The sequence below is a fragment of the Mobula hypostoma genome, chromosome 9 (genome assembly GCF_963921235.1).
Source record: "Mobula hypostoma chromosome 9, sMobHyp1.1, whole genome shotgun sequence".
NCBI classification, from domain to species: domain Eukaryota; kingdom Metazoa; phylum Chordata; class Chondrichthyes; order Myliobatiformes; family Myliobatidae; genus Mobula; species Mobula hypostoma.
Window position 1 is genome coordinate 38,844,166 of NC_086105.1, and position 25,278 is coordinate 38,869,443.

The 25,278-nt window shown below is 38.3% G+C and overlaps 1 protein-coding gene across 2 annotated transcripts in view; it reads left to right on the top strand.

Moving 5' to 3' along the window:
* The window catches only part of sult4a1 (sulfotransferase family 4A, member 1), a 38,837-nt gene that overhangs the window by 6,248 nt on the left and 7,311 nt on the right, over nt 1-25,278 (top strand). The window contains exons 2-7 of one of the 2 annotated variants that reach the window (XR_010019224.1): nt 11,912-12,042; nt 13,736-13,816; nt 18,303-18,429; nt 19,134-19,228; nt 21,301-21,439; nt 22,728-22,841. Coding sequence is in view for 1 of the 2 variants with exons in the window: in XM_063058116.1 (XP_062914186.1) it covers nt 11,912-12,042; nt 13,736-13,816; nt 18,303-18,429; nt 19,134-19,228; nt 21,301-21,439 (573 nt within the window). In the remaining variant the exon portion in view is untranslated. The remainder of the gene's footprint in view (nt 1-11,911; nt 12,043-13,735; nt 13,817-18,302; nt 18,430-19,133; nt 19,229-21,300; nt 21,440-22,727; nt 22,842-25,278) is intronic. The other variant, XM_063058116.1, reaches the window with a different exon arrangement.

Sequence of the window (25,278 nt, forward strand, 5' to 3'; positions counted from 1 at the left end):
TCTGAGATTTATTGAGATGATGTAGAGCTGTTAGCTGTTCCTGTGTTTGCAGCTCAGACCATAACTACTGTGATGAGCTGAGCTGGAGGTCTCACGCCTCCTTTCCCATCATGCTGACATTATGACTTTGTTTGGATTGTTTATATTTGGCTAATTACATATGGATTTCAAGGTTTGGCACTCACTGTCAGCATAAAATATTCTTGGCCCTTGTATAATGTGGGCTAAGTGCAGTGGAAATTCACTTCCATTTCAGGTTTGCTTTCCAATAGACCACGGGGAAAATTTGCTGACTGGCACAACACCTGGTTCAAGGCAGCACGTGAAAGTTGGGGCTAGAAAAGATGCAGCAGCCAACATTCTGAGATTGGTGATGAGAATTCTCATCGCATCTTTGATCTTTGAAATACATTCAAGCACAAATGGCAGTGATCTTTTTAGTGAACTGCTAGTACCCTTCTCATTGGGACAAAATGAACGAAGCCACAGTCTGTCCCTTGTTATTGAAATGCAACTGTAACAGCAGTGTAAATGCCACTCTTTTGACATTTTCTAGCAAGTCTGACCATTAGAGCTGCCTTGTTGGATTTTAACCTTGGGGACCTTTCTCCACGATCAGATGCCGAAATTTGATTCATTTTGTATGTCTCTCGGGTATGAAGTCCAGACCATACTTTGTCAAATGATGTACCATTATCAGCAAAAGTTCCTCAGCAAGAAATCATTTAATAAGAGAGAGGAAATTGTAGAACTTTATAGATTCTAATCTTGACTTGCATAATATCCTTCTTTAGATCTGTCACAAGTCATCAGATCATTTTGTTGAAATCATTGTAACTTAAAAGTCAGGATAATATTAACATAGTCAACTTTATAAAAATAGTTTGATCTTAGATTATCAATTCATCATAATGACTGGACTTATTAATTGGGATAGCCTTGACATGTACAGTAGGTATGTTGTATCTGTGAGGTTATTAGAAATGTTTTAAACTCCGAGTGTTGTACATCCCAGGTTTTAGAGTAGCATCCATTATCAGGATGCTGCATCGGCAAATTTTCAGCACTGGAAGCTCATGGCAGGGAGAGTTTCTTCCTTCTACCGTTTGCGTGAGATGTTGGGGCTATCGGGACTTTGAGACTTTTTTTTACCGTGCCCATGGTCTGCCCTTATCAAATTATGGTATTGCTTTGCACTGTTGTAACTATATGTTATAATTATGTGGTTTTTGTCAGTATTAGTCTTGGTTTGTCTTGTGTTTCTGTGATATCATACCGCAGGAACATTGTATCATTTTTTAATGCATGCATTTCTAAATGACAGTAAATGAGGAGTGAGGGTCCTCATAATCTAATCTAATCTAATATTTGATTCTTATAACACTTTAATCTCTTGTGTGAGTAAAGGGACTTTTTTCTCATAGAAGACAATATAGCTGGGATTGTTAATTAAGGCAGCTATAGTCAGAAAGGATGTTTATCTGTAAAAGGTATAAAATTAGGATTTAATATTAGAGCTTCTGTTGATGAATAAATAAGCTGATATACACTTTCAGGGGTGAGAGAAGATTGCTGAGGAAATTATATGTAGGAGGAGTTGATTTGAATGTCCCGTGTTAATGTTTTAACATGGAGTTTCATTCATCTTAATTTCATTCAGAACAACAGAATTACAAACAGGCTATAACAATTTTGCTTTTTAGATTTGCTTTACTTCAAAGCATTGAAATTTGCCTGCGCTATTTTCAATAATTCTATTATAAATTGATCTGTAAAAGTAAATGGATGAAATTAGTGCATGTGAATGGAATATGAACACATTGATGAGTATGCTAAAGTAGCAGACACAAAAACTTCCATCTGCAGATCCCCTGTTCTCTGCATTTGAATTTTAAAAAATTGGAACGTTTTAATAAATAGCGAAGCAATTAAGTTTATGGGCCAAGCTCTTGAACATAAGAATAAATTGAACTACATTTTCCTTCAAACATCTCAGCTTCTATATTAACAAAAATATTTGAGAATTACATTTATGGTGAGAAATGTTTGTGCTAGGTTATAGTCCACAAAATATGTCAGTCATGACTGTTACACTGATTGGAGAGAAATGCACGTTCAATTTAAAAGATCCTGGAATAAAGTATTATGGTCACCACAGAGATTAATAAATGCTTATCAGTTAGTTTTTGAAAACTCACTTTTTTATTTGCCTATTGCATAAAGAACTACCAGATATAAATATATGGATCTTTGCATATATTTTACTCTGTTGAACATGATATTTTATAATAATTAAAAATAAGCAAAAATTAATTGATTTGGAACCCTTGTATCATTGGGAGAGAAATGGGAATGTGTTTTAAAATGAAGCAGGTTTCTTGCGCACAATAGCTGAATATGCATCTCAAGACATAACTCCATATGTTCATGTTCTTTTGTGTTCTTTGCCTGATATGGTCCATAGGATGCAGTCCATGATAGATCTACCTGAAGTATACTTGTATATGAAGTGAAATTGTATGTCATGTTATTGCTTTTATGTAGCACATACACAATGCTGAAGGCACTCAGCAGGTCAGCGAGCATCTTTGAGGGGAATAAACAGTTGATGTTTCAGGCTGAGATCCTTCTTCAGAGCTGGTTGTTTATTCCTCTCCATAGATGCTGTCTGACCTGCTGCGTTCCTCCAGCATTTTGTTTGTGTTCCTTAAGATTTCCAGCAAATGCAGATTCTCTTGTGATAATGTTTTTATGTAACAGTTTTATTAAAACCACCTGCACAAGATACAATGCGAGCTTTGTTTTGCATGCCATCCATATAGAAAATTCTAAAACAGTGGTATATCGAGCTAGTACAAAGGGAAAGACAATACCGGAATGCAGAATATGGTATTACAGTTACTGTTACTAGAAAGTGCAGTGCAGGTAGACACACAAGGTACAAAGGGCTATGACAAGGCACAGTGTTGTGGATAATCATGGTGGAGATGTTGCTGCTTATCCTTCTGGATTGTGATCTGTGGATCAGGAAGTCAAGAATCCATTTGCAAAGTAGTTTAATTCACATTAAAAAGCTGAACCTAGTTTTCATTTAGGATGGAATATAAGGCAATATTAGAATTTGTATTAGTTTATTATTGTCACATGTACAAAGGTAAGTGAAAAGCTTGTCTTGCATACTTTTTATACAGATCAATTCATTACGCAGTGCTTTGAGGTAGTACAAGGGAAAACAATAACAGCATGCAGAATAAAGTGCAACAGCTACAGAGACAGATAGATGTGCAGTGCAGGTAGACAATAAGATACAGGGATAGGGTCATAATGAGGAGGATTGTGAGGTTAAGAGTCCATTGTATTGTAGTAGGGAATCATTCAGTAGTCTTGTAACAATGGGTTAGAGACTTCCTTGAGACTCGCGGTATGTGTTTTCAGGCTTTTGTGTCTTCTGCCTGGGAGGAAGAAAGAATGTCCAGGGTGAGTGGGGTCTTTGAAAATGCTGGCTGTTTTACTGAAGAGGCAAGAAGTATAGACAGAGTCAATAGTCACCCTTTTGCTACTAAGCTCTCTATTTCTCTCTGTACTCTGACTCATCGTCAGTTCAGATGTGGCCCCTATGGTGGTATCAGCTGCAAATTTGTAGATGGGGTTAGAGCAGAATCTGGCTATGTAGTTATGGTGTACAGGGAGCGGGCTGGGGAGCTGAGGACACAATCTTGTGAAGCACCAGTGTTGAGGATAATCATTGTGGAGGTGTTGTTGTCTATCCTTATTGATTGCAGTCCATTAGTCAGGAAGTCAAGGATCCAGTTGCTAATGGAGGTGTTGAGGCCCATGATTAGGAGTATGGAGGTGAGTTTGCTTGGAGTTACTTATTGAAGGAACTATAGTCAATAAGCAGTAGTCTAACATGGGTGTATTTGCTGTCCAGATGCTCCAAAGATGAGTGCAGGACCAGGGAAGGGGCCTCTTCCGGAGACCTGTTTCAGTAGTAGATGGATTTACAGTGGGTCAAGATCGTCTGGAGGGCAGGAATTAACATGTGTCAAGACCAGACTCCTGAGGTACTTCATGATGAGAATGTGAGAGCCACTGGGCAGTAGTTGTGAAAGCACATTACTTTGTTTTTGTTAGGTACTGAGTGGTCTTCTGAAAGCAGGTGGGAACCTCAGATTGACAGATTTAAAATATCTGTAAATACTTCTGACAGCTGATCTAAGGATGCCATGCAATGCCGGATGCTGTTTGTGGGTTCACTCTCTGGAAGACTATCTTACATTTGCAATGGTGACAATGGGTTCAGGTGCCTTAGTCAGGGTGAGTGGTACATACCAATCCCTTCTGTTCAAAGTGTGTATAAAAGGCACTAAACTCATCTGGAAAGGATGTGCTGTTGTCGAGGATGCTGCCTGACTTTGTTTTGTAGTCATTTATAGCATGTAAGCCCTGCCAGAACTGATGGTTGCCCTGGGACTCGATTTTAGACTGCGATTGTCTCTTGGCATTCATAATAGCTTTATGAAGGTCATATCTTGATTTTGTAAGAACGTCAGGGTCACCTGATTTGAATGCTGCAGTCCAAGACTTCAGTAGGGAGTGGAACTCCTGGTCCATCCATGGTTTCCGATTTGGGAATACCCAGACTATTCCCTTTGGTACACGGTCCTTAACACGCTGGCTGATAAAGTCCACGATAGTGGTGACATACTCATCTAGGCTGGCAGCTGAGTCTTTCTACAAACTCAAAAGTAGTCATATAGAAACTCATCTGTTCCCTCAGACCAACGCTGTATGATGTTCTATAGTGGATCTTCCTGTTTTAGCTACTGTTTGTATGCAGCGAGAAGGAGCACAGCCTGTTGGTCTGAATTACCATCGTATGGACAGGGTGTCCATATTTTGATTGTATAGCAGTGCTTAGGTCTGAATAAAGGCTCTAGCATTAAACTGGAAGAACAAATAAAAGTGCAGAAATACTTGGGGGACATTTAGTTCATTGCCCTGGATAAGTTCATCGGTGTTCCTGTCCCAGATTCCACAAATGTCTACTACAACATTATCTAGATTTTGGCTTTGTAGAAGATAATGTGGTGATGAACATTTCTGGGATGTGTGACAGGAGGGTGTGTGCCCAAGTTAGTGAATTAAAAGTCCCAAGCATTTTTTGCATTTGTTGCTACACTTCCAGTTTACTGTCAGACATTAGCTTTTAATGGCTTCAGTTTTTTTTAGGCATCCGTTAGTCTCGTGAGACCATGGATTTGCACCTTGGAAGGTTTTCAGGGCGCAGACCTGGGCAAGGTTGTATGGAAGACCGGCATTTTTCCATGCTGCGTCTCCCCTTTCCACGCCACCGATGTTGTCCAAGGGAAGGGCACTAGGGCCAATATAGCTTGGCACCGGTGTCATCGCAGAGCAATGTGTGGTTAAGTGCCTTGCTCAAGGACACAACACGCTGCCTCAGCTGAGGCTCAAACTAGCGACCTTCAGATCAACGCCTTAACCACTTGGCCACGCGCCAACACAATGTACACAACACAGTGTACTTTATTAGGAAAATAGCTGATCCAAGAAATGCAGGCAGGTTAGTACTAAATCTGGTTTTACACACCTTGTTTGCACACTGAAAGCACAATGTTTTCTTATTTTCTGCCATTGACTACTCACCTTTGCAATGGAGACTTCCAGAGCTAATATTTTGGCAGAAATTAGATTCAAGTTGAATCTTATTTATGATAACTTAATACATAAGACATTTAAATCTCCAAAGTGTGGGGTTGGTTGGCTGGCCAGTAAACTAATCCAGGAGGAGTAATTGGAAGAGATAGGTTGCTTGAGGTATAGGGCTGGAGGATCATAGTCAATTTTCTTCAGTCCATGGTGATGCAGAAATGAGAGCCATGGTTTTACCAGTCATACACTGGTGAGCAGAGCACTTTTTCTTGCTGAGCACTGAGGTAATTTTTTTCAACTTCATGGTTTGTTTTTAAAATATCTGAATTCTAATTAACTTAAATTACATACATTTATGTCTTTTGAGTTTTTTGCCTGCAATCTACTCAATTTTATTGATACAAATTATTTTGGAGATAAAAATTAGTTTTTTGTTTTAATTTGCTTAGTTGGAAATACTGCATAATTTGTTGTTTAGCTTGTGAAACGTGCATACCTCCACTGTTTTTTACTTGTTTCCTTTGGCAAATGTGAACTTTTTGGCCCGTTCAGTGACAAGAGTGTGGTGGCTTGCATTGTGCTTCAAATTCAAACTCTGAAAACGCAATGCTTTTTCAAAGTTTAAGATCAAAGTAAATTTATTATCGAAGTACAAATAGGTCACCATATACTACCCTGGGATTTATTTAGTTTGCAGGCTAAATTACTGAAAATCAGATTTTGCTCAGTCTCAAATTAACAGAGGTTTAGCCATACCTAAACAGTTACAAGTCATTAACATGTAGAAAATGGATATCATTGTCATTAATGACGATGTTTTGTTCTTCTGTGTAGAAGTTTCTAATGCATCTTGTCCTTGCATTTATATGGAATTTTCGTACAGTTTGGCACAATATCAGTGTTTCTTTCATTGTTACATGCATTGTAATTTGTCAAGGAAAATGTTTTTTTTTGTTAGAATGAGCTCTGCTTTAGGGTTCTTGCAAAAACAAGACTGATGGTTCAGAATCTGTCTTCCACTGGTGTACTGGTTGTAAAAATGCTGCTGGAAGAATTATCTCTTGCGTACTATTTGCAGAACTAGGGGAAGAATACTTTCCATATTGTGCTACATATTTATTCCACACCAAATTAATTTTAAAATATTGAATAAATTTCTGCTTATTGCTCGTGAATAAATTTTTACGATTGAATCGTTCCTTTCCACCCTGTTAACAAAACATTATTGGTTGGTTCTATGATGTGATTTAATGCTTTAGTCTAATTGACCTACTGCAGTAAAGCAATCTTCCTGATTTTATACATGATTTAATAGACCTGTTCAAAATTCCATTTTCTGCTGAAAGTGCTGTTTGGAAAAATGTCTTGAGCTCACGATATCTGCTCAGTTCAAGGGCACATTTATGGAATGCATAGACACAGGGGTAATAGATTATGCCAATTATGTTATCAGTGTAGATTGTGGGGGGTGGGGGTTGTTTATTGGTCCTAGCTCTTAACGTGGAATGATAATTAAGGCCAGGCACACAAGAATTTTTTAGATCAGATATAACACGGTTTCTCAGTATAATTCTTGCCATCTCTAACCTGTCCCACCACCCTGCAGCTAATTTTATTCTTTCTTTAGTGCAAAGACTTCAGCTGATGCAGTGTCCCAAAGGCATTACTGGGCTTTTCAGTATTAGACAGTGAATATTGGCAAGAAACTTGACCAACTGTTCTATCAGCTGTGACAAGAAGTGATGTTAGAGCTGAATAGGATTTGTCCTTTCCCCAGTGCTCTACAGTAGAGGTCACTGGGGAAACATTGTGAGTACAGTTCTTCTTCATTCCCCTAGCTCAAACTTACCAAGGAGATGAAAACCCTGCCCATCTTCTCTGTTTCCATTGAATGTAGCTCGAGAAAATGGATGTTTCTGGCTAACAGAGAATTGATCTCCGAAATGGAACCCATACATAATCCAGGGAATGCCTGCATTTAAAATACTCCTCTCTATAGAGCAATGGTAATGAGATGAATGTACATTGGTGAACAGTAAGTTGTTGGAGCTCCAAGGGCATATAATCAAGATTCAATTTTGTGGTTTTAAAATCAATTATGTCTCACCCTAAATGATAACATAATACATAGTATACATTATACATCGAATCAGTTTTCTTTATATAGTATTATTAAGTTAAATGTGGAGGGCCAATGTTCAGATTTGTAATGTTTTTGGAAGTGATAAGATTCAGTTCCTTTCACTGTTAGCTCAGTTTAAGGAGCAAATATCTGGTCTGCTTTGCTAAATGTGTGCATATTAAGATTCATGGTGCTCAATCACCTTTTGAAAAATGGCATCATGCAAGAGATTTCCAAAATAAATATGATTCAATGATATTTGATGAGCGAAAGAAGAAATTACTGTGATCTGAGGTTTATCATCTTGTAGCAGGGAGGTTGGTGTGAGCCAATGTACTACTTATTTGGATAGGATAAGAGGAATTGAACAATTAATCAGATCAATGAGCCAGAAAATGACAAAAATTGAAATTGTTAGATCTATTTTGTAATTTGATGAAAATGATAACTTCTGTATTTGTTTGTTGTAGTGGAGCTTGTGAACAACTCAGAATGTTTAATAAGTGTTTGTTTTAGAAACTTGTCTTTAGACTTCTTAGATTATGAGGAGAAAAAAGGAAGGATCATTGGAAATAATTGTCAGTTGAGTCAAAAGATGGGATTGGAAGAAATTAGACAAGCTCTAGCAACAGAGAAGTGGTGTGTGAATGGATGGTCAGGAGAGAAGAACACATGTATCAGAGGAGTCAGGAGTACGACATAAGATGGTACTCAATGAGGTAAATTAGGACAAGGCTAAGGATACAACTGTGGGAAGGGCAGGAATTTTATCATTGATCCAGGAAGTCAGTGTTTCTGTATTTAAGATCTTTAATTGAAATGTATTCATTATAATATATTATAGAATACAGATCTCATTATGCACAATATCTTGAAGATGTGATGGCACAATATCTAATGATTTCTTAGGCAAGAGAATGTGTTAGTAATGTAGTTTCTATTGGCATTCCCAATTTCAAACTTGAAGCTGTTTCTTGACATTGGGCATTGTCATTCATAATTTCATCATATAAATATATCATAGAGTAGGACAAGGTTAATCCTTAACACTGATCTGAGTACTATTGAAATGAAACTGTATGATAGAAGTGAATATTTATTGAGGAAAATAACACTTTGCCATTTTGAATTTTCTGTAAAACTTTATTTTAGGAACAAGTGTCTCACTATATAACACTCCAAATTCGTTCTGTTAACTACAGTAAACATATTAGAAATGTGAGGGAATACAAATGTTCAGCAACATTGAAGAAGTTCAGCATCATCCAGCGCAAAGTAGACTGTTTGATAGCCCATCCACCAGCATAAGTATTCGTCTTCAACCATAGGCATAGACCATTTATAAAACGCAATGCAGTTTCTTAACTAGACTATGCCTCTCAATGGTGTATTCATATCTTCCGTTCCAATGAAGGGTTTGTTTCTGTTTCCACAGATCCTGTGTGATCCTCTTTTTCTGTTTGTATATCAGATTTCCAAAGTCTGCATTTTTTTATTTTCAATCTTGTGTCCTCTTCTATAACTCAAGTTGAGGGTGCATGTTGAGAATATCCGGTCCTATCAGCATGAATTTATGTCCGAGCAATGGCAACTGTTTGCTTTGATATAATTACCTGGTTATTTTTGTGACAAGCTTGTATCTTATAATAATGACATTTAGGCAGTGAACTGATTCATAAAGCAGATACCAGCAGGGACTAAACCATTGGTGTCTGTGTCAAACATCAGCAGAGCCCAGGTGGCCTTCTTTGTAATGCTTCCTTACTGTTTTTTCCTCTTTATGGTGGCTTGCATGAATTAATATTCCCAAATAAATCCTTGAAAATCCTAATAATGTGCTTCAAGTCAAGAAGTCTAAATATCACAGTGCAAAATGTTCTCTTAGTATAATGAAAAAATATATTACTCGAAACGGAACTTCAGTTCTTTTATTGTGAAATCTATCATTGTGCTAATACTGGAGTTATGTGCCCCTTCCACCATCAGTTTTCATTTTTCTGTTGGTGGGTTGGATAACCGTTGAATCATGCTTTTATTCATTCTGAGAGTTGGCCAATTTATCACTTGGCCATTAAACTATAATAGGTCTCAATGGTGGTTTGGAAACTGAGACATTTGTGCAGCTTCCTGATGGCATTAAAATCCAAGTCTCTGACTCTTTAGAAGAGTTGAGGGTGGTGGGGGAACTGAAGTAGTAAATTCTATCAGTGCAGTACCCTTTTTATTTCTCAAGATTTCAATTGACTTTCCAGCTCCCCACAACAGCCACCTATTCCAAGATGGCTGGAGTCTTTGAGTTGTACTGAATTTACATCCTTCTGAAGTTTCTTTCCCTTGTAATTACAAATGGGATCTTTATCAATTATAGTTCTTGTTGATAATCTGGTGCTACTGTATCACTTACGCGTGGGAGTGGGGAGCTGGTGGGGGGGACTTTGGGGTTCTCACATTTAACTGCTGTACATTCTTTGGGGCATTTCTCTGTTTTCATGGATGTTTGCGAAGAAAAAGCATTTCAGGATGTATATTGTATACATTTCCCTGACCTTAAATTGAACCTTTGAACATGGTGACATATGGTTGAAGTGGTTCTGTTTATTATCAGAGAATGTGTACAGTATAAAACCCAAAGTACTTGTCTTCCATGAAAAACCCCAAAAGAATGAACGCCAGAAAAACATTAGAACCCCAAGGATTTCTTTTGCCCCTTCCCCTACGCAAGCAGCAGCAACCTCCTCCCTCACTCTCCCCGCTGCCCATTTCAGCAAAAAGCATAGCCCACCATCCACCAAATAACAACAAAGCACCCAAGAGAGATCGTGATCTGTAGTCAACAATAGCTAATGTTTACCAACAGTTTGACATGCCCCAGGCTCTCTCTGTCACTAACAAGGCACAGAGCGATATCACCCATTTTCACAGAGAAAAGGGAGACTGACAGACGCTGTACAATATTATAGTTTGCCGCGTTGCTTTTCCATACATCCATCGCAGCAAATTCCTGATGTACTTTTATAATAAATTTACTTTGAACTTTGAACTCATGCCAGACACAGCTCAAATGCTCTCTGTAAGTTGGCTGATAACACCACAGTTGTTGGCAGAATCTTGATGGTGACAAGGAGGGATTCAGGAGTAAGATAGACCGGGCGGTTGAGTGGAGTTGCATCATCTACTTCACACTCAATGTCAGTAAGACAAGGAATTGTTTGTGGACACCAGTCCTCATTGAGAGGTCAGTGGTGGAAAGGGTGGGCAGCTTCAAGTTCCTGGCATCAACATCTCAGGATTTGTCTTAAGTCCACACATCAATGTAATCACAAAGAAAGCAAGCCATCGGTTCTACTTCATGAGGAGTTTGAAGAGATCTGGTATGTCCCTAAAGACTTGCAAGTTTCTATAGAAGAATGATGGAGAGCATTTTGACTGGTTGTATCACAACCTGATTTGGAGTTGCTAATGTACAGGATCACTAAAGGCTGCAGAGGGTTTTAGATTCAGCCAGTCCTATCACCTCCCCACCATTGTAGATGTCAACAAGAGGCAGTATCTCAAGAAGGTGGGATCCATCATAAACAACCATCACCATCTGGGACATGTCATCTTCACGTTACTACTATCAGGGGGAGGAGGTGCTTAGGGCTGTTTCCCCTCTGCCATCAGATTTCCTGATGGTTAATGAATGCATGAACACTATGTTGTTTATTTGTGTTTTGCACTATTCATTTCTTATGTAACTTAGAGTATTTGTATGTCAAGCTGTAAAACAAAAAAAAATCATGATGTATGTCTGTGATAATAAAGCTGATTCTGATTCTGATGTGAAAGACTTCGAGTGAACATCTGATATTTTTTGTTTTCCTGTTTGTGTTTGCAGTTTCTCTGTTGTTTCCTTATCCGTACAGTGTAACTAAATCAAAACAAAACACTGGATACAATTAGCAAGTTAGTGAATGTTAGTGCTGTAATGTTAGTGGAGACCTTGGAATGGAACTCTCATTTGATGAAAGTTCTAGAGGGACATTAATGGGATATTTGAAGGAGGCTAATATCAGAATAACTAGAAATGAGATCATCTAAGGAATATTATGCTAATTTGGTATGTTTTTTTGTCAGGGACCAGCCTTCTCCAGGAACTGGTATATTTGGTGAACCAGGATGCAGATCCAGATGAGATTGGAATAATGAATATTGATGAGCAGTTACCAGTCCTAGAATATCCTCAGCCTGGTCTTGATATAATTAAGGTAAGCGTAATTCACTTGAACTTGTCCTGCAGTGAAATCCTGGGGCTAGTACTGACCTCCAACCACAAACGTCTTACTACGTCTTATTTTTGATTTCTGCCAGTGGAGACTTGCCATTAATTTTAATATAATTGAGATATCTACCTCAAATTTTATCAAATGATACCTTCAGTTTAAGGAAATCCAAGTTGTGTAACTCTGGAGGAACCCAAAGTGAGGATCAATGCGCTGGTTATTGATAAATACCACTTGATAAGTTGTTTGTTGACTTATTGTTTTGCTTGTGTCTGACCTGAACAGTGATTGTTGGAATTAGATTTTTCCTTTCTTTTGGACATGGCATATCAGGGCAGTTTTAGTGTGTTGTTTCTCAGTTGGAATAGTGGTCAAGTGCCAGTATTATTCTATACTGTACTATTCTTACACACTACGATTAGGATGATTTCACGGCCGTTAACCTTCCCTTATCTACTGAACTGTGTCATTTACTTTGGCTGAGCACGGGTTTCTTGGAGGGTAAACACAATGTCAGTAGTGAGAATTCATGTTTAGTTTTTTAATGATGTTATCCAGATATTAGATTTGAATTTTGAAATGGATCCTCCAGATGATACCTCAAGCTAAAGATGCCTTTGGGTTTTACATTTGGTGTTGCACTATCATCAAGAACAAGTTCTTGGAGTGTTCTCCTTTCGTTAGCTGTTAAATCCATCACTGCACATGTCCTGAAATGGTGCTGTTCTGATGCTTTGCTCTGCTCTGTTGGTTGTGGGATTGGTTAGTTCTGTGTATAACCTGCTGCTTTGGTTGTTTAGGATTTCTGTAGTTTTGTGTGGCAGCTTCACCAGGTTGGCATATAGATTGGCTATAAAGTGGCATGCTCTTCTAAAATCCTCTCCAAACCAGAATCAACTCCTCAGTAGATGTTAGCCATTGAAGCAAGAAAGTGCTGGGCCATGAGGTTACAGATTGTAGTGAAGAACATTTCTGCAACTGAAAGATGGCTGATTTTTGAGCCGTATGATCTGTCCAATCTAAGTCTTCTCCATTGCATAATGAAACTACCATGTGTTTGGTGTAAAGTCGTATCTGTTTACATGAAGGCTTTGCAACGTTGTCTCCTACCAGTACACTCATGGACAAGAGCATCTTGTATTGACTGGCACGAAAGTGGTAAAGCAGTTCTTTTCTACCCATTGGAGTTGGTGTTACTACAGCAGTATCTGTCAGTACCTTGCCAACTCAGTCAGTGGTGATACTGCTTAATCACTTGGTAATGTATGTTGAAGACCCCTGCCTTCAATACCTTTTGTGTATTTGCTATTGCCAGTGCTTCTCCCAAGTGGAATTTTAATATGGAAGTTTGCTGATCTTTCAACTGAGGTTGAATGTCAAATGATGATCAGTTGAAGTTTTGCAAAATTGAATGGTATCTTGGGCCATTTCAAAGAGCCTTTGGTTTTCCACTCTGCATCATCCTTTTCCTTTTCATTGATGTCTTTCTTGCATAAATTTCCCTTATTTGTGATATCCTATAAGTAAGAGTAGCAAGGCTAAGCATGTGAAATAGGTTACTTATGGACAGTTCCTTGTGTTCATTCTGTTAGATCTACCTTGGATGAAGAAACAGAACAATAATAAAAGTTCTTTAGAAAGTAAGGTTTCTGAAAGCTAATTATGTTCTCATCTTTAGGAACTGACATCCCCTCGCCTCATTAAGAGTCACCTGCCATATCGTTTCCTACCTACAGATTTACACAATGGACAGTCAAAGGTAAAATATTATGTGTCGTGTACTTTTTATTGATTATGCTGTTTAGAATTAATTAACATTGACAGGTAATTCCAAACACTTTTCTCAGAAGTTATGTTAATTTGTAGATCAAGTTCTTTAAAATCAGCTTTTCAGATAGGAGGTTTTATTTAGAAATTATTTCTGAATTTCTCTTTAAAAATTTTTGGCTCTCCAGAGTACAATAGAATACTGTGGACATAGATAAGGGAACCCTTTATTAGCAGTTGCCATTCACCTGCATTTGGAAGATATTATCTATTGGACTCTGAGCTCTCAGCAAGCTCTACTTTCTTTACTGAGATGTAGTCAACATTTCTCACTCTTCCTCATGCTTTCAAAATGCACTCTAGAGGGTAAAGGTGACATCCTGCAAATAGCTGTAATTCAGAAAGGGAGGAAGGCACTAATGGGTAATGGGTAATTCTTTTATTATTGTTACGTGTAAGGACGTACCCGGAGCCTGAAGGCACACTCTAAATGTTTTAGAAACAGCTTCTTCCCCTCTGCCATCATACTTCTGAACAAGCCGTGAACAAACCCAGGAACACCAGCTCACTATTTTTGCTCTCCTTTCGCACTACTTCTTTAATTTATTTTATAAATGCATTTCTTATTGTAATTTTTTTAAAGATTACACTGTACTGCTGCCCCAACACAACAAATTTCTTGATGTATGCCAGAGATAGTAAATCTAATCCTGATGCTGGAGATACAATGAAAAGCTTTTGTTTACTGCCATCCAGGCAGGTAATTCCAAACACAAGCACAACAAGGTAGTACAGAAAGGGAAGACGGCATGTCGAAGATAATGTTACAGGTACAGAGACAGTGCAGTGTAATTAGATAAATGAAGTGGAAGCACTACGACAGGTTAGACTGGTAGATCAAGGATCTATCTTTCATTGTATGAGAGGTCAATCATGAGTCCGGCGGGCAGACACTAAATGCTGTAGGAACTCAGCAGGCCAGGCAGCATCTATGGAAAAGAGTACAGGTGTCCCCCGCTTTTCAAACGTTCGTTTTACAAAACCTCACTGTTACGAAAGACCTACATTAGTTACCTGTTTTCACTAGCAGAAGGTATTTTCACTGTTACGAAAAAGGCAGCGCGTGAAAAAAAGCGGCGCGCGCCCCGAGCAGCCGCTCCTCGCCCTGGATTCGGAACGGCATTCTAGCCGGCATTGCTTAAGCACGTGCCTGTGAGCATCTGTCTGCAAGATGAATTCTAAGGTATCGGAAAAGCCTAAAAGAGCTCGTAAGTATTGTTACAGTTAGCGTAAAACTAGACATAATTAAGCGTTTCGATCGTGGTGAATGAAGCAAGGACAAAGTGAGTTTGGCTTGTGGAAGTTGATGAAGATGATGTTGAAGAGGTTTTGGCATCCCATGACCAAGGACTGATAGATGAAGAGCTGATGCAATTGGAAGAGGAAAGGATAACAATCGAATCTGAAGTAGCGAACGGACCGAAAGTGAAGTCGTCCAGGAACTGAACGTGAAGCAACTGCGTGAGATTTTCACTGCAATGATAAAGTACGACTTTAATTTTGAAAGGGTACGTCGGTTTAGGGCATATTTGCAAGATGGTTTGAGTGCTTACAAAGAACTGTATGATAGAAAAATGCGCGAGGCTACCAGTCAGGCATATTGTCGTTTTTCAAGCCTTACACAGCAGACAACGAACCTCGACCTTCGACATCAAGGCAGGCAGACATAGAAGGTGACCTGCCTGCCCTGATGGAAACAGACGATCATGAGATGACACCTCAGTGTCCCACCACCTCAACCCCCGGGCCGCGGACAGATACCGATTCGCGGAGAATGCAGTGGTAGCCGGTAGGCACCCAGCACATCTTTAATAAAAAAAAGCCGAAATAAACAAGCTAATTAATTAGGTGCCGCCTGGCACGTAAATGTCGGCCCAGATCAGAGTCGATTGCCGATTGCGTCGCCTCTGATCTGGGCCGACATTTACATGCTGGGCGGCGCCTAATTAATTAGCTTGCTTATTTCAGCTTTTTTCTTAAAGATGTGTTGGGTGCGTCCCAGCCACTGCTGCACCCCTGCATGCTTCGCGGATCGGTATCGGTTGGCGGTCTGGAGGGTGGGGCCACTGCACCATCCCAACTTCCGACGACTCAGCCTAACACACCATCATCAGTGTGTTCGGCACTGTCTTCCCAATTCCGGTAAGTGATACTACACTGTACATACATTATTTCTACTTTATATAGGCTGTGTATTTTTATATGTTATTTGGTATGATTTCGCAGCTTCATAGCTTAAAGGTTACTAGAGAGAGTGTTTTTGCCAAGAGTGCTTGCGTGAGAGTTTCGCTACGGAGAAAGGTGCATGCAATGATTGTAGAGAAGTATTTCTGCTTTATACAGGCTGTATATTTATAATATCATTCCTGCTTTTACTATATGTTACTGTTATTTTAGTTTTTATGTGTTATTTGGCATGATTTAGTAGGTTATTTTTGGGTCTGCGAACGCTCACAAGTTTTTCCCATATAAATGGTAATTGCTTCTTTGCTTTACGACATTCCGGCTTACGAACCATTTCATAGGAACGCTCTACCTTTGGATGGCAGGGGAGACCTGTACCATTGATGTTTCAGGCCGAAACCCTTCAGCAGGGCTCCAACATTTTGTGTGTTCTGCTTGGATTTCCAGTATTTGCATATTTTCTCTTCATAAAACAAGAGGGAGAATCTGCAGATGCTGGAAATCTGTGCAACACACACAAAATGCTGGAGGGAAGGGTTTTGGCCGGAAATGTCAACTGTACTTGTTTCTGTAGAAGCTGCCTGGCCTGCTGAGTTCCTCCGGCATTTTGTGTGTGGAGTGCAGAATTTCTGTTGTTTGTGTTAAGAGTCAAGCTGGATTTGGATCCATTGGGATTTAGACTGGGGGGACTTGAATGAAACGTAAATTCTTTGAGGTTCTTAATGTGTGGATGTTGAGAGAATGTTTCAATTGGGGCAGGATCTCAGACTAAGAATCATTGGTTTAACAATAAGTGGGGGCATATTTATGTAAGATGAGGCACTATGTTTTGTCTGTGAATTTTGAATGTTTGGAACTCTCCTCGTCAGAATAGTGGTAGTCACCTCTGAATATTTTGATGCAAAGTTAGTTTCATACTTGATATGCAAGAGTGTGAGAAGTTGGCAGAGGTAGCTGGGAATGTGGAGTTGAGGTTGCAGTCAGAACAGCCTTGTTCTTATGAAGTGCCTTAGCAAGACTGGTCTAGTTGCTAATTAGTACAAGGAAGTGAGAGAGTAGATTCAGCAATGATGATTCCATTGGCCAAGAATTTCTAGATTCTCGTATTATGGTCTCCTATTAAAGGGTTAGCTATTCAGGATTGAGATGGGAAGAAATTTCTGCAGCCACAGGGTGGTGAATCTTTGGAATCTTCTACCCAAGAGATATGGAAGCTCCATTCCAGAACATATTCGAGGCAGTGATTGATAGATTTTTGGTATTAAGGGAATTGAAGGATGGTGGGATGGGGACAGTGCATTGGAATAGTGTTGAATTAATGGATCAGTCATGATCCAAGTTAATGGAATAGCAGGTAAAAATGTTGAAGGTCAGCTTCTTATATTTTTAATTTACAGTGCACGATCTGATATGTCCATTAATGAATGCATCACTATTGTATGTATGTACAAAGGCAAAGTACTGCATATAGTCATAGTCATAGTCATACTTTATTGATCTCAGGGGAAATTGGTTTTCATTACAGTTGCACCATAAATAATTAAATAGTAATAAAACCATAAATAGTTAAATAGTAATATGTAAATTATGCCAGGAAATAAGTCCGGGACCAGCCTATTGGCTCAGGGTGTCTGACCCTCCAAGGGAGGAGTTGTAAAGTTTGATGGACACAGGCAGGAATGACTGGAAATATGCTGGAAATCTGAAAAAAAAACAAAAACTGGAAATAATTGGCCAATTAGGCAACATTTGTGGAACAAGAAATTGTGTTTATTATTCGGATAAACAACTTTTGCAGAATACTTGACAAACGGTATTGACCCAAAGTACTAAGTTTTTCTCCCTCACTGTTAATATTTTGGGTCAACAGTCATTTTATACTAAGTGACCATTTTTTTTTCTCTCATTTGAGTCCAAGCAACCGAGTTTCCTGGATTTTTGTGCTATTGAGAATGCTTTCAAGTCTTTATGCAGCAGCATTAAAATACTCCCTCTTGCAGTAAATTGGGCTGACGATTTGGCCCTTCATTCTAGTTGCACTTGTCTGACCCACCTGCTTGTCCTCGTTCATGTGGTCCAAAATTTCATATTTGAGTTTCGCTTTCAATGTAAGTGCACCTTTTTAGAAATGATCCTTATGTCTGTGTTTCTGAAAATGGGAAACTACTAGTATAATGACAACTTATAATTTATTTTAAGCTTTCATCCTCAGTTCCAAAACTGTCTTTCTACAGGTTATATGCATGGCCAGGAATCCCAAAGACTTGGTGGTGTCATATTATCAGTTTCATCGTTCTTTACGGACTATGAGCTACAGAGGGACTTTTCAGGAATTCTGTCGGCGGTTTATGAACGATAAGTGTAAGTGTCAGAACTACTTTGATATTTCATTGTTTTTCTTCATTTCTATGCGAGAATTGGAAGGTAGTTAAAATAAATTTGAATTGGGCAGATGAGTAACGTATTAATTGAAATAAGTCTGCTTGTAATCCATAGAATCAATAGCTTGGACTTCACGATCAGTTACATTGATTTTTGGGAGCAAAGAAGTTGAGCCAGTTGTATCAGGACATAAGTGGAGATTCAGCATCTGGAAACTACTTATAGTATTTCTGATTGTGATTTTGAAAAACATAATATGTCAAAAAAGGTTCGATCATTAGACATTGACCTAATTTAACATAGCCCACTTCCAAATCATCCTGTTAATTTTTTACAGGAAGTGGACATTCAGAACTGTAAGTTTATGTACACAGTTGATATTTAAGGATCCTGTGTGATGATTGTATTATAAAATTATATTTATAATTTTTTGTGAATTATTGTTTCCAGTTATCTTAAAAATTATACCATCCATAGTGAAACATCCATATTTTACCAATGAGGCAAATAGCAGCACTGAGAATTTCTTCAAGAATAGCATTGTACATCTGATTTTTCAGCAAGTACAGTGGAATTATGACAATGAATTTGGGCTTTGTTGCAGATTTTCCCAAGAAGTTGTAAAGTTCTTAGTTCTAATAATACAATAGTTTATGTTCTTAAAGTAGCTTTTGTTTTTCCAGTGGGTTATGGTTCATGGTTTGAACATGTTCAGGAGTTCTGGGAACATCGCATGGACTCCAACGTCCTTTTCCTGCTTTATGAAGATTTACATAAGGTGAGCCTTGTGTTGCTGGGATGAAAATTAACTGAACCACATGAAATCATAGTTTTTCCAGTAAAACAGTCTGGTTGGTCCAGCATTACTGGTATTAATCTGTTCTCTTCCTGGCTGTTTCTCCAGAGTGCTGCAAATACTGTTTCTTAAAGCATGCACGCTTACGTAATTCCTTTTCAAAATCCCTAATAAAATCAGCTTTCGGACAATGTATCTGAGACCTTGCTACCTGTGTGGAAAGATTTATAATTTTGTCTTATTTGATTCTTTAGCCAATATTCTTAAATTTGTTTTCTCATATTCCTGAATCTGATGTAAACAGGTAGATTTCTTCACCTTATCTTGACTTTCATGATCTTGAACATTTCTATCAAATCACTTCTCACATTCCATGATCTGTGTAGCTGTTTTTGTTGATCATTAATACATCTCATAAGCCCATGAATGGAACATAAATCTCTGGTAATTGAACTAGTGTTTTATAAAAGTTTGACATTACCACAGACTTTTGACAATGCTCTAGTGTATATCCCTGACTCAACCCTTGGTGCTGACCTTACGACATTAACGTTCATCCATTTAACTGCAACCATAGGTCCTGTCCCAGACTTGCTGTTTCTTGCATGCTACATGGCTCTCAAAGTATGCAGCAGGTAAAGTTATCACCTGATATTTTTGGTTTTCTTTTGCTGCTATATTTTGTGTTGGCTCACCTATGCTCAAAGTAGTGTACCTTGTGATGAGCTCTTAGCATATAAATGAGAGTCAAGATACATTTCTAGTAATGCATGTCTACAGGCGTTCATAAAGCTAAAGCCAAAGAACATTCAGGCTTGGACTGATGAGTGGTAAATCATCATCTTTGTGTGGTGGGGGTGTTCTCTGTGATCCAAACTTCCCCCAGAACCAACCAGTTAAGTACCATAGAGAAATCCAAGAAAAGATTAGAGATTAAGGTATTCCATGGTGTGACTAGTCTGACACCAGAAGTCTTTATGAGGTACAAGTCAAAATGATATGTATTCAAAGCCATGAAATATATTCTCTACTTGCACGATGAGTGCATTTGTAACTACTCTCATGAAGTTTAACACAATCCAACAAAGCATACTTGATTGATACTCCAATTGTTGTTCTCAACATCACTCTCTCCACTACCAGTGCAGTCTATGCAATCGATAAAATGTACTGCAGCACAAGCTACTGTGATAACACCTCCCAAACTGGCAAGCACTACCATTAAAAACAAGGACAGCAAGCATAAGTGGGATGTATTCAGCTGTGAATTCCTAGTTGCACATTATTTTCACTTGAAAATATTTCCTTTGTTGCTGCTGGGTGTAGAGCCTTAACCAACGGCCCTATGGGAGTACATTTACTCAGAAGATTCAAGGACATTTAGAGATGTTAAGAAAAAAGATCTCTCAAGGTATCAGGCCGGATAAATAATGTAATTATGTAGCCAAGGGCTAGAATATGAGAACATGAAAATTGTGTTAGGCTACAGCTTAAGATTCTAGTTATAACACCTCAGATATCATCTGATGTTACTGGAGTTTCATTTCGATGTTTTAAGGAGAGAGGCCAGGCTGTGGGTTGTTTTCTTTAGAACAGAGGTGTACTTGGGACACACAAAATTGATTGCCTGTGACAATATGAACAGGACTCATTTTCCTTTCCAGACAAGTCAGTAATTGGAATAGTAACTATTGCAATATCTCAGAGTATCAGAAAAGTGTTGAAGAGAAATTATACATCAGCTAAGTAGCAACAAGTGTCTTGAAGACCTGATCTGCTCAGTTCAACAGTGGAACAAGTAACTTTAACTTACAATTTGTGATTCCTTTTGGCAAGGACCAGTTCAGATATTTAAGTGATAGAAAAGGATGTAATCAAAGGTTCATAAACACCAAGGAAAACTGAATCTGAATATTGATTTTCCAGATTTGTGCAACTACCTTTTCTAAGCTGGCATATTGATCTGGTATTAGTAAGGTTGTGATATTTTAATAGCAGTTTTCCTGATATTGAAAGGTGTTCCAGTTAAGTCTGTCGTTTGCTCCTGGTGTTAGAACCTTGCAGGTACCGTGGAACTCTTGGTCCGGTTCCTTGGAGTATCGTATGATAAAACGCAGATGGAGGCTATAACTGAGCACTGCCAGCAGCTGGTGGACCAATGCTGTAATGCAGAAGCCCTTCCCATTGGGAGAGGTAAGTGCTGAGAACAGCAAAATAAAAACTGAGCAATCTGTGATATTCTGGCACTTATGGTGGATTTGAAATAAAACACATAAGTGTTCAGTTTGGCTCCTCTGTCTATGATGCAATATGATGTCACTTGCTACGCAATGATTATCTCTGAACTTCTGTGTACTGTATGAGGCCCATGAGTAGCAAGAGCCTCCTCCAATAAAACAGGACCTAGCCAGTGGGCTAAGGCCTCCTTTGGTGTTGATTATATGGCTTGACCCTGACTTGGCTATGGTCAGGGTGTCAATGAAAACCTTAACCAAAGGAAATCTTTCCCCATGGTTAATCACTCACCATTTACTGAATCCCCTCCATCCTCCTCAGTGATCCTCAACCCATTTATGGAATCTTAATCTACCAATCTACCTCCACTCTCTCAATTCCTGACCTCCCCCACTGCCAACTAGACCTCCAGTTAATTTTGCTACATTTATCCTCATTTTCTTCACTGTTAGAAGTGGTGGGACATTGAGTATGAAAGGTCTTTCTTGTTATTTGTTCAAGTAATGCCTTTTTGTAGCACACACAATGCCTGTATGAAATGCCACTGTACACACATTTAAGTGCATAACAGTTTGTAGATGTGCAATTTAGCAATGGACGCTGACTATCTCATCTCTGTATGACATCGAAGCCGTCCAGCCCATTGATCCTATGCTGGTTCTCATCACACATCAACTCCATTTTCCTGTCTTGCCCTACTTCAACCTCATGTCTTAAACCAATCTGCTCTTCCTGATTTTCCTGCCCGCTAACTATACTAGAGAAAATTTCTAATAGCCAGTTATCCTAACAGAATGCTTTTGGGTTCTGAAGGAAAGGAATTAAGGAAGTAAGAAACTGGTGGGACAGAAAGTACTGATGTCAAAGAGGAGTGATATGAACTGAAGGAAATTACGTTGAACTGTAAATTTCGTTTAGAACTTAAGAGAATGTTGTTAGGATGGGACTATGATCTAGAACAGGTGGAGTGATGTGAAGACGTGAGTATAATCTGTAACCGAAATGAACTACAAAATCCACAGAGTCAAGAATAAAACCTGCTTCAGTTTGTTCATTTTTCATACTTTTAGTTTTATTCATTGTTTTCATTGTATCAATTTTGTTTTACATATATATATGAGCTATTGAAAATTTTCAGACACACCTTTTGATGAAAATATTTAAGTTAAATGCTGAATATTCATTTTTTTTATTTTCTAAATTTTGTTTGTTTGAAGCATTTTGGTTTCTTCCTTTTTGTTTTTAGTGTTTCGACTCATTGAACTGAAGACCTAGTATAATTGATGAGAAGGTAGACTAGACCTTATCCCATTGGGGTTCTCTTTTCATCTAAACCCTCAGGCAGGTGTAATGTAGCAAGGTGGGTATCACAGTATTTCTTAAATTGATTTTTCGTTTGTTCACTTGTTTAAAAAAAAGTAAATTCTATTGGGTTACTAATCCATTGTATCACTTCAGCCACATGCTTTTCACATTGTTTAATATTGGTATTATTTTTATTCAGCTGTTAACCCAATCCATTTTCATTTTGAGGGTCTCCCTGGTTTTATTTTTCACACCTGTGCAGAATTAAAGTTCAAAGTAAATTTATTTTCAAAGTACATATATGTCACCTTATACAACCTGAGATTCATTTTCTTCCGGGCAAACTCAATAAGTCCAATAATCAAAATAGAATCAATGAAAGACCACACAAACGGGGTGGACAACCAGTGTGCAAAAGACAACAAACTGTGCAAACACAAAAAGGAAAAAAGGCAAGAAATATAGAGAACATGAGATGAAGAGTCCTTGAAAGTGAGTCCATTGGTTGTAGGAACAGTTCAGTGATGGGGCAAGTGAAGTTGAGTGAAGTTATACCCTCAGGTTCAGGAGCCTGATGGTGAATGGGTAATAACTATTCCTGAACATGGTGATGTGCGTCCTGAAGTACCTGTATCTTTCTGATGGTAGCACTGAGAAGAAAGATGGAGATCCCTGATGATGGATGCTTCTTTCCTGTGACAATGCTCCATGTAAATGTGCTCAATGGTTGGGAGGGCTTTACCCATAATGGACTGGGCCATATTCATTACTTGTTGAAGGATTTTTTGTTCAAGGGGATTGGTGTTTCCATACTAGGCTGTGATGCAGCCAGTCAATATACTCTCCACCACACATCTATAGAAGTTAGTCAAAGTTTGCAACCTCCTAATGGAGTAGAGGCACTGCCATGCTTTCTTTGTTATTGCTCCTATGTGCTGGGCCCAGAACAGGCCCTCTGAAATAATAATACCTCGGAATTTATAGTTGCTGACCCTCTCCTCCTCTGATCCTCCAATGAGTACTGGCTCATGGACTCTGGTTTTCTACTGAAGTCAAAATGTAAGAAAGAAAATTACCACTTAAGATTTGAAACTGAATTAATGATGACTGTTATTTAGACATATCAAAACTGCTCACAGTTTATTTTTCACAAACCCAAATATTAATGATCATGGTGAAGGAATGTCATTTCTTTCTGTTCCAATGCAGTTCTCAATTTTTTCCCCTTATTACTTGTTGATCCTCTGGTCTCCAGATTACATTGAGACTCGAGTACTTATCCATTGATGTCTGCTGCTATAGTAAGATAAGGTTGCTATAATTTAGAATACTCATTATCTATTAAATTCCATTATCCTCAACATGGCTTTGATATTTTTTAATCAACACTTCTTTTATGCACAAATGGAATTCTGTTCTTGAATGTGTTGGTGATTATTGTTTCCATTGGCTTGGAATTCTATATTCTTCTTGAAGTCTGACACCTTGGAATTTGAAATAGGCAATTGTTGGGAACCAAAGTTTTATTTTATCAACCAGAAAGCTGCAATTCTGACATTCTGTCATGTCACTTATGTTGCCTGTGTTTCATTTCCTGTCACCTGTAGATTATCTGATTTCTTTCACATTATATCTGTTGTTTATCCATCACCAGATAAGTTGCTATAAACATGTGTAATCATAAACTTTGCACTTTAGGAGCATTTAATATGAAGCAGAATTTTCATTTCTCATTTTATTTAGTGAATTGCTGGGCTGCAATGGTTTTCTATTCTTCAAAGATACAAGCAAAAAATTTATCTCATAGGACTTCAATACTATAATGATGATCTTGTAACTGGCACATACCCCTGCTAGCATTTTTCAGTTGAACAGTCTCAAGAAATGACTGACTTAGCATTTTATTGTTTGAAATACAAACTAACCATTTTCTTCTGCTCCTTATCTTTTCCATTGTTCTCTGAATCACATTGTAAATTTTAGCCCTCATTTTGATAGCCTCCATTGTGACGGAAGAGTTTGAAAGAAAGAGACATTTATTTCAGAATCTCTGAAGTGTATGATGAAGTTCTATTATTTCCAAGACCTCTAAAGTGTTTACTGACTATTTTCACTCTTAGTCTTGAGACAGGAGAAAGTCTTCCAACAAAAAGCGTGATATTTTATTGTAGAGGAAGGAAAAGTGAGAGCAATTTTTCTGACCTTATTGATTTTATTTTCCATGCTGTTACTTCTCAAAACTGCTAAATTCTCACTGCAGAAACATATGTCCGTCATTTTGCTTATAAATGCATGGTAGTTCACTTGCAAATCCACCAGCTCCTATTCCAACTCAGGTCTGTAATAAGTTTGATTACAGACCCCTCAAAGTTCTTTTGTTTCCTCAGCTTTCTCACTGAGGAAAATCTACAAGATTTGAAGATTTTAAACCCCAATTTTGCCACCATTTACATGCAATTTCCTTGTTTGATTTTATCATCTTTGTTGATGAC